Raw genomic sequence first — 17,489 nt, forward strand, 5'->3', positions numbered from 1 at the left:
TAAAGAAGCCATAAAATATTTCCAGTATCAAAATACTAGCCTGAGGAGTGGAAGCTTTGAACCCCGTAGGTGCCAACTGTGTGACTGGCGAGGCATTTAGGTCTAGGGAGAATTCTGAACTGAAGAATCCGTCAGAGCCTGGAACAGCATCTCTCCTCTGTGGAGATGTCCCACAACAAACAGCTGAGTCCAAGCTGAGAAAGCTGAGATCTACATTTTCTTTGCTGTAAAGTATAAAATGACATCAATGTAATGCTGAATCTTTGTTATACGGATTTCTAACTAGCATATTTATATTTGAACTCACTTGTAAATGAGTCTGCTTTTCAAATTATGTTTATATTGGTAGCTTTTACAACCATTCTATCACTTTTATGTCTGTGATGATGTGGAAAGGGGGTTGAGAAGATACCCCTTGGACACAACATTTTAGGTCTACTACTACCATTACATCATGTGATTGAGAAGATGCATTTTTAAAATTTCCTGAAGTACTTTAAAAGCGAGGTAGGCTACACAGAAAGGAAATTCGGCTTGTTTGCAACATTCAAGTAGCTATACTCTACTGTCTGGATGCCATAATACTACAAATAACCTTAAACCACCTATGGTGTGAATGGAGTGCGATATATTTTAAATCTATTTAAAGACATAAAGGGCACTTCAACCGCAAGTTCTTTTCTCAACACTCCTTTATAATGTGCCACTCCTAACACCTTTATAGACCAATTTTGTTTGAGTTTGCAAAATACGATGACAGTCAGGTGCAACAGTTTTTACACTCAGGATAATAGATTATCCTGATTTGTCCTATAGAACATTTATGTATAGCTAAAAAAACTGGTAATACCAAATGCAAGAAGCAACAAGACGTCTTACACATTGTATTGTGAAATGTATGAAGCTACACCGACAATTTGCAATTATGAGTTACAGAGGTGGTATTCCGTTCAGGAACTTATAATGCACGATATGAAACAATGCAACTTATGAGAAAATAACATTTGAGCACTCTGTGCCTCATACTGTGTATCTAATACGCATATTTATACCTTTGTTATAGCCAAGGAAATTAATTAAAAGAATCAAGTTGATCAACACCAGGTGAGATACTTGAAACTCAAATTACTGGGTCAATGTAAATAGAAATAAGTACAGTATAATGGCCTGAAACCTAATAGAGTTTTCTTTATATATAGGGTGGATATTAATATTTTTTTTTTTTTTTTTTTTTTTAAAACATTTTATTAAAGCAAATTGACGCAAACCACAGTAATACAGCTTACATATTTTGAACATAGCGTCAAGTAGGCAGAGTTCAATCAGTTCCGGTAACAAAGTGACGCTAGGAATTAAACAGTTAGGTCGCATCATGGAGCATAACCAATGTCACAATAGTAGAATTTTCTGATAAGCAACTGAAATTCAAAGCAAGCATAAACAATAGTCCAAAAAACTCAAAAAAGGAAAGAAAAGTGCATCATTCAGAAGTAACAGCTTGCGAGACCAGCACACCAGTCCGTTCCGTATCACAATAGGAGGCATCGCAGACTAGAACCACACTTCTATAACAGCAAACATCTATACACCCCACCCGGGAGGAACAGGAGTAAAAACAGAAGGCCATAGATCGCCAACAATACCTGAGGGACCAAGAGTAGGGTAAAGCAGCGAGCAAACGGGACGGTCCATCCCCATGTAACAGGAGAGCGGCGTGTCGTGGCAGAAGCTCTAGCTAATGGAGTGCCGCGTGGGGTACCTGAGGTCTAACCCACCCCAGTAGGTAAATTGGGGTGTAGGGACTGAGCTGTGGCTTCCCTCGCCCTCCCCGCAATGTATTGGCGATACGGGTCCCAGATGTCGGTGGGGCGGGAGGTTGCCGGGAGTTGGCCAGAATATTCCACACTATTGACATTGCAATAAGCCACACTTCGCAGCCAAGCGGCAACTGTGGGAGCCCGTCTCGAGCACCAGTGCAGTGCAACCTCTCTCTTGGCCAGAAGGAAGCAGATCGATGCCAATTTGCGTATCTTTCGGGGAAAGTTGGACATGTATCCCATCAGGGCAATCTCAGGTAAAACGGCCAGTGGAATGCCTATAATCGTACCCAGTGTATCATGTATAGCAACCCAAAAGGTGTGGAGCTTGGGGCATGTCCAGGAGAGATGGGCGAAGTCCGCCTGTGGGGCGTTGCACTTGGGACAGGAGTGGGGGCGCGCAGGGTCGATTCTGTGGGCCATCGCCGGGGTGTGGTACAGTCGGCGAAGGAATTTGAAATGAATGAGTTTGTGTCTGTTATTCATCGACACCTCTCTTGTCGTGGCGCAACATGCGTCCCATTGATCGTCAGAGATATGGGTGCCCAGATCCTTTTCCCAAGCGGCACGAACCGTCTCATCCGACGAAGGGAGTGAGGATAAACATAATTTGTAAAGTTTGGATACCACGTGGGCCCCTGAAGTGTTCTGGATAATGGAAGTGAGTGCGAGAGTGTCGTCCGGTGGCAACGGGAAGGTGTGGAACGTGGCACGCAACAATGCCTTGAGTCTGGCCAGCACAAACGTGTCCATGAAAGTGCGCTCCGAGAAGCGAGGGTCCTCGGAAACGGAAAGCGCGTGGCCGTCGGGGAACAAGTCACCGATCGTAGTCAATTGGTATTTAGCTAGTGTACGACAGATCAATGTTTCGCCAGTTATGGGGAGCCAATGAGGGTTGGGCAGTGGGAGGGCCTGTGAATACAGAGTGTCAACACGCAGTAAGCGTCTAAGTTTGTCCCAGGCCCAAGCCGTAGTGGTAAGAGGAAGTATGTCATGCGGATCGCGAGGAAGGCCCTTAGGGAGCACATTGTCCAGGGATATAGGGAGTGCAGCGTCCGCCTCAGGTTTCAAGTGTTGAATCCTGGCGTCCGGATGGAACCAGGAATGGGCATACGAGCACTGGGCAACCAGGTAGTAGAGGTAGAAGTCCGGGACCCCAAAGCCCCCCCTTTCATATGGCAGCGTCAGCGCGCCCCAGGCCAGACGTGGGCGCTTCCCACCCCAAACCAATCTCAACAGGGCCGTGCGTAGTTGCGTGAAGAAAACCCGAGTGAGAGGGATGGGAATGTTGTTGAATAAATATAAGAACCGGGGCAGTACCACCATTTTCACTATGGCAATGCGACCAGCCATTGACAAGGGAAGGCGGAGCCACCTATCCGTGTTATCTTCCAAGAAATCGAGGGCGCGTCCATAGTTCATGCGAATGATAGCCACAGTGTCCATGTGGATGTGAATTCCTAGGTATTTAACGGAGTCCTCGCACCATTCCAATGGGAAGACGCAAGGCCACCTCGAAGTGGCAAGGGTAAGGGGGAACAGTTGCGATTTGTGCCAATTAACCCTGAGGCCAGAGTAATCACCAAAACGTACAATCTCCGACAGCAGAGGCTGTAGGTTGGTTTCTGGGGTGCGGATGTACAGAACCATGTCATCCGCGTAGAGCGAGACAAGCAGAGGCCCCGTGCGGAACTGGAGTCCCCTGTGCAAGTGTTTCTCCTGAAAGTGACGGACCAGAGGATCCATAGCCAAAATAAAAAGCAAGGGGGATAAGGGGCATCCCTGACGTGTTCCTCTAGACAGAGTGAATCTGTTGGTAATAGTTCCATTGAGGCGAAGACGCGCCGTGGGAGCCGTGTACAGCAGTTCAACGGTCGCCACAAACATAGCCGGCATGCCCATCCTACGCATCACATCTAGAAAAAAGGGCCACTCCAAGGTGTCGAACGCCTTTTCGGTGTCCAGAAAGACCGCCGCCGCTGGGACGGTCGGGTCAATTCTATGTAGGACCGAGAAGACTGTGCGTAGATTCAGGGAAGTCGACCTTTGGGGCACGAAGCCGGATTGAACCGGTGAAATGATGGAATTCACTAGCAGCGCGAGCCGCAAAGCGAGCGCCTTGGCAAGGATTTTATAGTCTAGGTTTAGGAGTGATAGCGGGCGATAGGAACCGCAGACCGTTGGGTCTCGGCCAGGTTTGGGTAGCAAGACAATAACCGCCTCACGGAGCGTAGGGGGGAGAACACCGGACTCCAGGGCCTCCGCGTACATCTCGACCAGGATAGGGACCAACTCCTCTTTGTATGTTTGATAAAAATCTGCAGTGAAACCGTCCAGGCCTGGCGCCGAGGAACCCTTCAGCGAGTCTATTGCCTCTACGATCAGTTCAGGAGTAATAGGGTGCGCCAGGAAGTCTTGCATGTACTTTTCTAAGAACACCATGGCTATCTCGTTGATGTATGGACCTGGATCGCGAGTTTCCACCGTTAGGGCGGATTTGTAGAGCTGCTTGTAGTAAGACAAGAAAGTGTTACAAATGTCAGGAGTGGTGAAGTGAGATGTGCCATCTGCAGCCACAATCTGTGTGATGTACGCTGCCTGCCGGGGGGGGCGCAGCAATTGCGCCAATAGCCGCCCCGGTCTGTCCCCCTCGCCGTATTGTCGGGCCGAATGGTACTTGCCGACGTATTTTAGTTCCCTGTCCGCCGTGTCTCTGAACTCTAACAGGAGCTCGATGCGTTTAGCGTCGTTGGCTGGGGAGGGGTCAGTCAGGATCCGAGATTCAATTGCCGATAGGTCAGTCTCAATGCGGGACAGGGTGGACCGTATTTCACGCAGCGCCCCTACATGCTTGGTGATGCAAACCCCCCTGATTGTTGCTTTGAATCCCTCCCATAGTGTGGCCCACGCCGTCACGGAGCCGGTGTTGAGGTCAAAATAGTCCTCAATCGCCGAGCGGATCTCCTCTGTGAAAACTGGGTCCGTCAGTGCGCGCCCAGGGAATCTCCACTGCCTCTCATAACCACCCAACCTGGGGATCGCAAGAGCCAGAACCACCGGAGAATGGTCAGATATGGTGCGTGGCAGCGTATGTAAATCAGTAACCCAACCCGCCAAGCCAGGGGATAAAAGCCAGTAGTCAATCCTGGTGCTCGTGTTGTGGAAGCCAGAGTGGTGCGTGAAGGACGGGGAGGTAGAGTGACGGGTAGCCTCAATGTCCTGCAGTGTAAAGTGGGAGCATAGATCCGCCATCGCAGCGCGGGATAGGGGTTTGCGGTCAGGGGAGGGGGACGTGCTGTCCCTATCGGGGTTCATCAACAAGTTAAAGTCACCCCCCAATGCCAGAAGATCAATATCTGCGTGTATTAGAGACAAATGTAGGTCCGCAAGGCAGGCTGGGGAATCGACATTAGGGCCATAAACCCCCACAATGGAAACCTTGTACCCAAACAGCAGCCCATGTAAAATCACATATCGTCCCTCCCCGTCCACCTTACTGTCAGTCAGGACAAAGGGTAAGCGTTTGTGAATCAAGACCGCCACCCCCCGAGCATACCTACTGAAGCATGAAAACACTCTGTTTGCGCCCCAGCTCCGTGCAAAGGAAGGTGTGTCTGAATGAACCATGTGTGTTTCCTGCAGTATTAAAATATCAACATTATGTCTTGCTGCATACTGTAAAACCTGTTTCCGCTTCCGGGTAGAGTTCAGGCCCCGGACATTCCAGGTCATCAACTTAAGAATAGAAGGGCCAGTCTGCAATCCTACTCGGGCCATGAAGTTAAGTCGAAAATCGTGGGCAAGAAGCGACCCGTGAACAAACCAGTGCCATGTGTCTCGCGATCAATATAAAGTATAAGAAAACAACACAAAAAAAACAAACAACCCCACCCCCCCCACCCGCCACCCAGCCTCCCAACACCCCGTGAGAGGCAGAACCCCCCCATTTGCAAATCTGAAAGGCAAAACAGCAAGTGCAATGTAGGAAACACTGGCGTAAATGGTAGCATTACACAAGCTAGAAACCCCCAGAATACGCAACGAAACATATTAGCCCGCGCTAGGGGGGTAGGCAACGCTAGCCCCCGGGCGGACAATCCAACTGGACATGGAGAATGTCATAACGGAGAAGTATGAAGGAACAATAGTCACTCCCGCAACAAAGAAAAGATCCAAGGCCAAAGTGGAGTGAGCAATCAACCCTGTCCAGCGTCCGTGAACAGGTCGGCGCTGACCTGCGTGTCTGACTGCGAAGGAGAAGTGGGCCTAGAGCCGGAGGCCGAGCCAGTCCCAGACTTATAAGCACTACAAAAGTCTTGAACCTCCGCTGGAGAGTCAAAAATGCGAAACCGGCCATTGAGGTCTACTTTCAGTCGGGCAGGGTAGAGCATATTGTATTTCAGGCCCAGGTTTCGGAGAGCCGCCTTGACGCTGGTGTACTTTCTCCGGGCCTCTTGCACCATGACTGTATAGTCCGGGAAGAAGGACAGCTTGCTCCCTTGCCATCGTACCTCACCCATTTCTCTCGCCGCCCGAAGCGCGGCATCACGGTCTCTAAAGTTCATAATCCTTGCGATGATGGGTCGGGGCAACTGTCCCGAGCGCGGCCTAGGTCCCAAGGACCTATGTGCCCTCTCCACCACAAAACCTGCAGTGAACGTATCTTTGCCAAACAGTTCGATGAGGAGATTTTCCACAAAGGTGTCAAACCGGCCAGTGGCAGTCGTCTCCGCCACGCCAAGGATTCTGATGTTATTGCGCCTGCCACGCGCTTCTAAATCCTCGTTTTTAATGGCGACTTCCTTCAGAAGTTTCTCCACCCTCTCGAGTCTCTTTCGGGTTTTGGAGGAGTCGTCGTCAATGTCGGATATCCTAGACTCCGCCAAGTCCAGACGTCTATCGTGGGCTTGTACGGTGGAATTGATGGCGGACAGCTTCTGTTCCAAGCTATCAAATCTAGTGTCCAGGGCTTTGAAGCCAGCCCGCATCTCCCCCATGATAGTAGCCATCATGGATGCCGCATCACCAGCAGGCTGTGCCGCCTGGGCTCCAGCAGAAGCACCCGGAGGGGGATCAGTGGCAGGGGGAGCCTTTTCGAAATTGAGGGTCTTTTGGGCTAGGTCCTTCTTCCCCATCGTGGGGGATGTGTGGCGTGGCCGCAGTCTCTGCGACAGCGGAGGTGAGCGGGGATCAATGGCAGAAGCAGGACGGCCCCCAGTGACCGGCCTCGTGGACAGGACAGCAATCGAAGGCCCAAGCCGCAGCAAGGTAGCAGGGATGCAGGCAGCCTCAGTCTCTGCGTCAGCGGAGGCGAGCGGGGACCAATGGCAGAAGCAGGACGGCCCCCAGTGACCGGCCTCGTGGACAGGACAGCAATCGAAGGCCCAAGCCGCAGTCAAGGTAGCAGGGATGCAGGCAGCCGCAGTCTCTGCGACAGCGGAGGTGAGCGGGGATCAATGGCAGAAGCAGGACGGCCCCCAGTGACCGGCCTCGTGGACAGGACAGCAATCGAAGGCCCAAGCCGCAGTCAAGGTAGCAGGGATGCAGTCAGCCGCAGTCGCTGCGACAGCGGAGGTGAGCGGGGACCAATGGCAGAAGCAGGACGGCCCCCAGTGACCGGCCTCGTGGACAGGACAGCAATCGAAGGCCCGAGCCGCAGTCAAGGCAGCAGGGGTGCAGGCAGCCGGGGAGCTCTAAATGGAGCCACGAGAAGCAGTGGTAGGCCTCCTATCCCAGGCGCCAGCAGCATCAGCAGCCTCGCGGCGGCGACGGAGGGTGGCGCGGTGTGCAGGAGTACGGCTGGGCTGCCGCACGTCATCAGGGAGCGCCCCCGGTCAGAACAGCAAGCTCGCACCCCCCTCCCCCCCGGACCCCCGAACGCGCCCGCAGCACACCCCCCCTAACCCGGCCCGGGCCCCAGATCCAGTCCCCGGCCCCACCCCCGAGCAGGCCGAGACAGCAGCCACACCCGTGAGCCCGGAACCAGGGGCAAGACGGGCCGAGCAGTCAGGGGGAAGCAGCGCGCGAAAGCGCCGGAGGCAGGGGATCAGAGGAGAGGCGGCGCGGCCGCCGTCCGCCGAAGCGCACTCACCCGTTTCTCCAGCGTTGCGGGGAAGATGGCGCCGGGCTCCGGAGGCCTCAGATCCCCTCCGCCGCGGCCGCCGTAACCAGCCGTCCCCGCTGCCCAGGAACCTCTCCAAGGCTGCCCCGGATCATCAGGCGGCTGAACGAAGCCTTCAGGGATGGCAGGGATGTGGACTACATTCCTTAAGGTCCAGTTTGGGCGCCCGCCCGGAGGAGCTTCACGGCAGAGCAGCCATTTCGTTCGCCGCCGTGGCCACGCCCCCGGGTGGATATTAATATTACCATACAAAACGATAAACTGGATAGTTATAACACGTAAATAGGACCTATAAGGATACCAACAGGTAAACGGAAGGGACAATAATGTTAACAATTATAATTTTCTGACTACAGTTAATCAAAATGAGATGACAATCGGTCACCCTTACGTCCCCACTTATAGAGATTAACATTGCATCTTCATAAGGGAAGATATATAACCTTATGGAATGAAATCCAACTGAGTGCTTTTGCACCGGTAAGTAGACTAAGGATTGTAGGAATGTATAATTGAATGGGTTATAATTGGTGGATAATATATTTTGTCAGATAAGACAGACCTCTGCTGGGATGTTTAGAGTACTTATGGACCCCCAGAGCTACATGTAGTACATATAAAATGTTTAGCTCAAGATAAATTTGTTATGGTAAAAAAAAATGTAATACATAGATGTAAATGCACAATACTTTTAAATACTATGAAACAATTAATTTTAGGCAGGGAGTATCAACTATGTTAGATATAAGATATAATCTTCTTTTAGAAATATCTATATGTTTTTTATTATATACATATTTTCTCAACCTAGGTATGTGTAACATTTAATTGTGGAAAGGAATGAACTAAACCCCTTGTCCTGAAGAAGCTGGCTTTAATGATGTTGTGCCACTGAAACGCGTTGGCGCCCAAGAACTGTGTTAGATCTGTGGAAAGACAGCAGCAATACAAACATTTTACTCCTCTGGGTTGTGCTGTTTATTACTCCCGGAGTAACTGTGTTAAAGACAAATATAAGTGTCCCACCATTTTCCTTTCCAGGAATCTTTGGAGTGTAATGAGTTTAAAAAAAAATGGTGTTACTAAAGTAATATTGATGGATTTTAATATGTCTTGAAAAAACGTTTCTATTGAAATTGGTTATTTACACTTGTTTTTAACATATAGTGTTATTGTGGAATAAAAAAATATATTTTTTGAATAAGTGCTTTAGCATCCCGTGTAGAATTTTAACCCAATACTGCGTGAGTGTCTGTGTAAAACTCCGAGTGACTCAGATGTGCAATACCTCCAAAGGGAACTATTATTTTTTACCTTGCAGAGGTGCTAAGCCATAAACACATAAATCATAAAAAAATATTAATTACAACAATCACTAGCAACAGATCTTTGTTTTACAGCTGTGATTAAAAAAACATTCCATAATCTGACCGATTAGAGAAGAAAACATTTGTAAAAAGAGGAAGGCTTCACCAAACATTAGTGCTAAAAGTAACAGCGGACATGCACTTACTTTGACATTTAGTCATTAAATGTTGCAATGGTTTATTCCCCATTTGGGTGGGAAAGTTAAAGATGGCTCCAAGTAAATGAAATCAGGCCTGCAGAACTGCAGAGAAAAAGTTACTCCTCTTCAATAACGCCTTATCTGGTTGAGACTATCTATCTGTAGATTCTTTACCTTAGAACATTTCTCTGGTGTCAGAATGGATCTGGAATTCTTTTTATTAGCAGTATCCCTGCGCATCAGTAGGTGGCGTTGTTCGACTGCGTGATGGCGGCGTCCACGCCAGAAGTGATTTGTGCAGTGCCTAAATAGGTGCAACCCATAGCACTGAGGTCATTATCGTTTTGCAACTTTCCACACCAGAAGAATGGAGCCACGGAGAACACCGACCACTGGTGCATCAAACATGTGCCATTGAAAGGGAGAAATCCCTTTACTCTGAATCTGATCGCAGAGTGGGGCGAACTGAGGAGTCGATAAGGAATCTGCGGCAAGGTAGTCTCTCTATCAGATGAGACGTTACCGAAACTAAGTAACTTGTTCTTGTTCCTCTAATAGAGACTTATACCTGCAGTTTCCTTAGGTTAAAATAGAAGCCCAATCAGTACCTCCCCAGCGGTGGGTTTGCGACACAGATTACAGTAGATAGTTCTGTTTGACCAAGAAGGCAAATTGCCTGTCTCGATGGACCTGACTGTCAAGGCAGTAGTGCTTCGTAAACATGTGCAGAGAAGCCCAGGTTGTTGCCTAACAGATATCCAAGACAGGTACTGCAGTGGTTGCAGCCCTGACTCTGGGTATACTACTAACTCCCGAAATACCTGCAAATGAAACATTCACTACACTCGCTCAAAAGAGACGCCTTACTGACAGCAGAAGACTCACCATTGGAAATTAGGCTCTAGGACACATTTAAATGGCAATGATGATGCAAGAAATAACTCTAATGTCCAGCACACAGGAAGGAGAGTGAACTAACCAAATACTAACATTTGTTTGTCCATCGGATACTTATAGTGCAAATAAGAATATAGTGCAAAGATGGGCAACCTCAGAACCACTAATGATCAGATAATGGAGGAGTAACATGGACCAGTGTGTATCAGCACAACAAGAGTGGTGTACATGGAAAGCTGCTGTCCAAAGAAATTTGAAAAGATATGGGGAAAATCCATGGTGCAACATTGGTGTCACAAAGATGGACTACGTGACTTGACTGACACTGGCACACATATTAATCAAACAATATGAACGGGGTCGCTAGTGGGTGCCAAGCACCGCTTAGATTATGTAGAACAAAATGTGTGCACCCACAACTGCAGAAAGTACATATGACAACTACTCAGTGATATCCCTTGTATTGTTTATATCTGAGCTATATTTGTGCAAAAGAAAACCAATAAAATGTAATGTAAACCCATACATAAATCACCTGTTTAACCGTGAAACCAAATTTGGCATATGGTGGACTAAGGATCTGAGGGCCATATGCATGAACACATTTTCCCATAGACATAGAATGGGCAAAACCCTTTGATGCATCTGGACCTTAATTTTGACGTACAAGGTAAATGTATATTACCTGAACGGAAGCCACAAACACAACTCAGACGAAACTGTGTGTTTTTCTGAAGCTTCCCTGACTGACCTCAAGTTTTAGACTAGAAGATATCAAAATGTTTCTATCAAGCGAAGGATGGGATGGGTCAAATGGGGACATATTATTCAATATTGGCTCCTTAGTGGCCAAGAGAGATATTGCTAAGCACTGGCATGCAGTTGTGCCACCCACAATTGCAATGTGTCTTCAGGGCATGGATGCCTGTGCCCTGGTGGGAGTGACCGTTTATATAACATACTGTCTACTGTTACTTCTAATGACAAAACAAAATGAAACTTAAAAAAAGGTTTCTATCATACCATCGGATTGGCCATCCTGTGTTCGTGCCCTCTCACACTCAGTTCTGTCTCTGGCATCTGACGTTCAAAGTCTGATGCGCTGGCAACCAAAATGGCTGCGCGCTGGATTGCCTAGATGTTTTATGGTTAGGGCTACTGTGAGCTCCATGGACTCTGTGAATTTGTTTCAGCCACAGCCACTGGCTAGTTTTCTCTGGGAGCTTGCTGTCATCCTATGGCGCTGTGTCGTGCTGTGTCAAGGAGTGAAGGGCTGAGTGGCCAGTCCCCGGCGTTAGTAGCAAGATGTCTTCAGCTTCTGCATTTGTTATGGAATTGCGCTCTTTTGGGAGGAGTTTGGTCCCAAGGATGGTCGAGTGTGGAGTCTGGTGCCTGGGATTGTATCTTGGTTGCTTTTAACTTTTGCTTTGGCTGTGCTTCCTCATAAAAAAAAACTGTGGGCTGTGAGTTAAGTCTCCTGTTGTCCTACTGGATACTGCATCACTGAGACTACCCTCTGCTGGGGAGCCAGATGCTGGCAGGACACTATTCTATGACAATCAGTGGGATTCAATAGCCCTCACTCAGACACAACTTTACAAGGGCTGTTAGTAATGATAATGTACGAGTTACTTACCTTCGGTAACGATGTATCTGGTAGAGACGATTCTAGCCGCAGATTCCTTAACATAGATTTATTCCCAGGCGTGAGACTGGATTCGGAAAACATTTCTGCCACAGCATCCCTGCACGCCGGGGGGGACGGCACCACATGACTCCCCCATGACGTTGATGGCGTCCGGGACGTCAGCGAGGATAAATAAGTCTCACCCCGGCGCGCCTAGGTCAGTTTTCTTCGGAGAATCTTTCCACGCCACAACGCGGAGCCATCCCAAACAAAAAACTGTGAGAATACTGGAACAGTGTGCGAAGACCCAGCTATACAGAAGGAGTCGTTTCTTTTTTTTTTTTTAATTTTTATTTTGTAGTATGCAAGGTGAAAATGGAAAAGGGGAGGGGAACAGAGCAAGGGGATCAAGAAAGAGAAAGAAAAGAAGAACAGGCGACATTCCGAAATAGATCCCCACAAAGGGGGTGCCAAAAAAGGAACATGTTCGCAAAGGGAGGGGCAATAGAGCATCAAAATCCACAGCAAAGATGGCAGTAGCCAGGGAAAGCAGCGGAGGCACGGACATGAAGGCCCGTCCACTGCAGTGTCCAAACCGTGCCCGGAACTCCAACAGTGGATGCATTGTCCCCAGCCGGGAAGAGCAGCCCAAGCCCCATCTGAGACATAGCGTCCGTTCCGAGGGCACAGCAAGTCGCAACAGGAGAGAGAAAAAAACGAAAAAAAACAACTTCCCCAACTACCCCCCCCCCCCCCACCCCCCGTCCCTCCCCAACACCCATCTCCCACCCAGTGGTGGCGACCAGCATTCACACAATCCACAAAGTCACATCCGTAATCAAATTTGGAAAAGATGAAGTGCCTGCAGCGCTGACGGACAAACTGCCGAGGGCAGGCCTCGGGACAAAAACCTCACTAGGGGGCCCCAATTGCACATAAAGTTTTTTAAATTCCCTAGGAAGATGTCTGAGAGACGCTCCAAACTCAACAAACGCCAAAGCCGGGCATGCCACAAGGAGACAGCGGGGGCAGACGGGCTTTTCCAAGCGGCTGCCAAAGTCAACTTAGCTGCCCCCAAACATAACCACATAATGCGCTTATCCGCCCTAGTCTGGTGTTCAAGCAATGGGTCCCTAAGGCCTAGTAAAACAAAGTCCATGGAGTCGGGGAGCGGGTAACTCAGAATATCTTTAATGTGGGAGAGAATCTCAGTCCAGAACGGCCGGATGGTGGGACAGTCCCACCATATATGGCTAAAGTCCCCCAACATCCCACAGCCTCGCCAACACCTATCAGAAGCCGTTGGGAATATGCGGTGTAGTTTAGATGGATATAAATACCAGTCGAAGAGGAGCTTCATATGGGCCTCCCTGAGGTCGATAGAGTGGTTATGAGCCGTCACGTCCCGCCACAAGTTCCTCCACTCGCTGTCGGAAATGTCCCTCCCCAGCGTGGTCTCCCAGTGGTCCTGATATCGCGGCCGTGGAGACATAGTAGTGTCTAGCAGCAGCCCATATAGAAAAGAGATCGCTCCCTTCATGGTGGATGTGCGAAGGAGGAAGGACTCGAATTTCGTCAAGGGTCTGGTAGCGGCATCCACTACCCCAGGCGACGTCGCCCAGTGCAGGAGCTGTAGGTGTCTAAAGCGCTCCGTTGGCAGAACACCATAATCCCTCATACAGTTGTGGAAAGTGAGGGGTTCGGTTCCATGGAACAGGTGGGTGAGGGCTCTACAGCCACCCTCCCTCCAAGTCTCAAAAGGTCCCTCCGTCAACGCTGGGGGAAAGGCCGGATTGAAATGGATCGGGGTGAACGGGGACGGGAATGTGGTCCACCGGTCATCGCTACTCACCGTGTCCCAAACCTTCAACACCGTGCTGGTGGGAGTGCTAATGTACGCGTTTCTGGGCCGGTCCACCTTAGGCTTCCAGGCCAGGTCCCAGATGGAACGACCCGCAATACTCCGGTCCATGTGGAGCCAGTGCTTCTCCGAAAGCTGTTGGGACCACTCCACGAGGACTCTCAATTGGGCAGCCTTGTAATACAAATGCATGTCCGGAAAGCCCACTCCTCCCTCCGATCGCGGGCGCCGGAGAACCGTAAACGGAAGCCGCGTCCGGCCGCCTTGCCAGACATACTTCAGCATCACAGCCCTCAGCCGACGAAAGTAGTCCAGCCCTATTGGGATTGGCAAGGCTTGAAAAAGGTAAAGTAGCTTGGGTAGAAGAACCATCTTGAGTGCATGAACCCTACCCAGCCATGAGATAAATTTGGGCTTCCATAGGTCCAATTCTGCCCGAATCGACGTCAACATCGGGGGGAAGTTAGCCTGGTATAAGGCACCTATGGTAGAAGTCAGGCGCACTCCCAGGTAGAGCAAGGACGATGACGTCCACGAGAGCGAAGTAAGCGGCCGGGTCTGTTGCACCTCCCCCGGTAGCAAGGTCAGATTTAAGATGTAGGACTTGTCAAAGTTAACCTTGAACCCCGCCACCGCTTCATATTCAGAGAGTACCGAGTGGACATGGGGTAGCGACAGCGCCGGGTCTCGAAGGGACAACAGGACATCGTCGGCAAAGAGCGAGATCTTATGCTGCTCGCCCGTAAAGGGGAGCCCTAGAATCCGCTCATTCTCCCGGATCGCCAATGCCAACGGAAGGAGTCATTTCTTACCTGTAACTCTAGTTCTGTAGTAGGGGTATCTCTGTTATAGTCATAATCTAGTGAATAGTTCCGCCCATGTGCGTGGACCCCGGAGCAATCAAAAATAATCTCTTAAGCTGTCTTCACTGCAGTCCTGCATAGACACTTAAGAGAAAATTAAAAACAATAATGCAGCCTGTATCTACAAGGCTATACTGTCCAGTACTTCAGCTAGAAATGCCAAGGATATAACACCAACAACACATTTAATACAATTTGTCAAGTTTCACTCATAGAGAAACTTTCCTCCCCTCACCAAATCCTTGGAATGATGGAGAGGAAGGGATGGACAGACAAGCCTCCATAGGCTGCCATTATGTATCTGGAAAAGGGATACTGTGCCTTTAAGGAACTCTCTAGACACCCTTGGTATCCCAGCATGCACAGCCCCTTCCTTTTACTTTCTGTTCTTTTTTCGGGCTCCTGCTAGCAGGACCCTGGAGCATTGAGCTCTCCCTTTTTGGGTGTTTTGTGTAATTTTTTGACACTTTTGAAGTGTTAGTGTGTTCACTCGACGTATCTTTGCTTCTTCTTCACTTTACTGGAGTTTTAGGGTGGTTTTGTCAAATATGCCTGCCTTATTTGAGAAATGCCCAGAGTGTGACAGGAAGAAGGCAAGATCTGATCCACACAAGGTGTGTATCCTGTGTCTCCATTGTTCTCATGTTCCTGGGACTTGTGAGATCTGCTTGCAGTTTTCCAGTAGGACCGAGAGAAGATCAGGCTCCAAGGACTGGAGCAAAGAAAGCAGCAAGGTCAAGGTGGATCTGGACAGGAAGGGGCTTCTTCCTCTGCCGCGGCCTCTGGGGGGCTTCCCAGTATGAAGAAGGCCAGAAAACACCACCGGTCTCCGTCGGCGTCGATAGCCTCGGCGTCGAGAGGAATGACCACTGTCTGCTCCCCATCTCCCCAGGGCTCTGGGTCGAAGCGACGTCGACGTTCGACGTCGAGGGGATTGACGTCGAGACCCCCGACTAGGTCGACGTCGAGGACTGCCTCATCGTCGAGCCATCATCGAGGTCAAGAGGGTTCAAGGCGTCACCGGCATTCAACATCGGCGTCGACTCAACCTTCGACGTCGAGAAGGAGATCATCGACGTCGAGAAGAAGAAGATCATAGACGGCCTCTAGGTCCCCCCCTTCCGGTCAGTCGAAGAAAAGAAAGGAGGCTCTGGGCTCGGAGCACTCACAAGTCTATTCGCCCTCCAAGCCGAGGTCACCGACACCTCCTCCGTTACCCAAGGACCCTCCTCCACGTAACCCAACGCCTCCTCCTCCACCTATTCCTCCTCATCGCCCTCCTCCTCCTACACCAACTCCCCCCCTCCCCCGAGGTCGGTCTCGTTACCTCATCTCCCGACGCCGCCTACTGGGCCCCTGCAACCTAGGCTCACGTTTAGGCCTCCACAGCATCCTCCGTTACGGCCCGTGGACCGTCCGAGGCCGAGGAGGTCGAGATCTCGCTCCAGAAGGAGGGATAGATCCAGCAACGCAAAGGAAGAAGAGCCACCTACAGACTCCAAGGAGAAGGAACTGAAATACGGCAAGCCCTCCACTGGGAAACAACCCAGTGAAGAGGGCCGCCCAGCCCATCACAACTTGAAGCCAGAAGACAAGACTGAAGGACGCCTAAGCAATAAGCAGGCCTAAGAATAAGAATAGAAGCTCACAATGGCCCTGTAGAACAAAAAGCAGAAGCTTCAGGGCCCACGCCAAAGTCGCCGGTCATAGAACAGAAGAGCAGGCGAGGGCAGCCAGCAGCTAACACGCCACGAAACTAAATGCCCGGACCACATCGGTCTCAGAACAAGGACAAGGCTAATAAACTGTCCCGAACGACCCCTAAAGGGGCCGCCCCGGACAGAGCAGACCCACTAAGCAGTGAGAGCAGCTAGAGAATAAGAGGAGCAACAAGTAGGACGGACTAGGCCGTCAACACAGGAAACAATGCCCTCAGAAACACCATTAAGCAGAGAAGTAATCCCTGGAGTTAAGTTCCACACACCATTCGCTCTGATTACTTTCATACCATAAGCAGTTTCAGAAGTTGGAACTGAACTCCAGGGATTACTTCTCTGCTTAATTGTACTAAGAGCCCTGTTCCCTGGAACGTGGTGGGCCACCTCTCCTTTGATTTCCTCAGAAACACCAGACAGAGGCCCAGACCAAACGGCAGGCAAGACAAAACACTGGGGCACAACGCCGTAGATGGCCAGGCCATGCCCCAATAAGGAACAAAGACCGCCCCCTCGTAATATAGCAACACCAGGATGGGTGATGAACCCGCCAGGGAGAGTCCACACCCTCCCCGCATAAAACAGAGCTATACGATAGCTACAGGTACCCCATATAGGGTAGGACACGTCCCAAGAAAGCATGGGAACTACTCTTAGGGAAAAACAATCCCGCAACAGAGGACAAAATCATAGACCTGCGGCAGAAACCACAGAAGGCTTAGTAGTCAACTGAAGAGCGGGGCCAACCAAGGACCCCGAAGGCACAGTATCCCTCACAGAAAGGGTAACAGCCCTCCGAAAACCATTTAACAGGAGCAAGTGGGATGACGTCTCCCACCAAACCCCGGAGGATCAGCAAACCAACCTACTGAGGAGGAGGCGGACAGAGCCCCGCAAGAAGACGCTGAATGGCGGAATCTGCAGGAGTATTAAACAACAGGACCCCGTCGAAAGGGAGGTTGACCAGACGCTCTCTAATATTTTCAGGGGAAACAGCATCGCAAAGCCAAGCACGGCGACGGGGAGCCATAGAAGTGGCCATAGCACAGCCAACAGCATCAGCAACATCCAAAGTCGCATG

General features: G+C 50.1%; 1 protein-coding gene across 2 annotated transcripts in view; it reads right to left on the reverse strand.

Annotated features, from left to right (window-relative positions):
• CCDC62 (coiled-coil domain containing 62) overlaps nucleotides 1-17,489 on the reverse strand; it is a 218,235-nt gene that overhangs the window by 54,109 nt on the left and 146,637 nt on the right. For both annotated transcript variants that reach the window (XM_086942944.1, XM_086942945.1), the window contains one exon: nucleotides 41-224. In XM_086942944.1, the coding sequence (XP_086799070.1) occupies nucleotides 41-224 (184 nt within the window). The remainder of the gene's footprint in view (nucleotides 1-40; nucleotides 225-17,489) is intronic.

Source organism: Lissotriton vulgaris, chromosome 11 (assembly GCF_964263255.1).
Source record: "Lissotriton vulgaris chromosome 11, aLisVul1.2, whole genome shotgun sequence".
NCBI lineage: Eukaryota > Metazoa > Chordata > Amphibia > Caudata > Salamandridae > Lissotriton > Lissotriton vulgaris.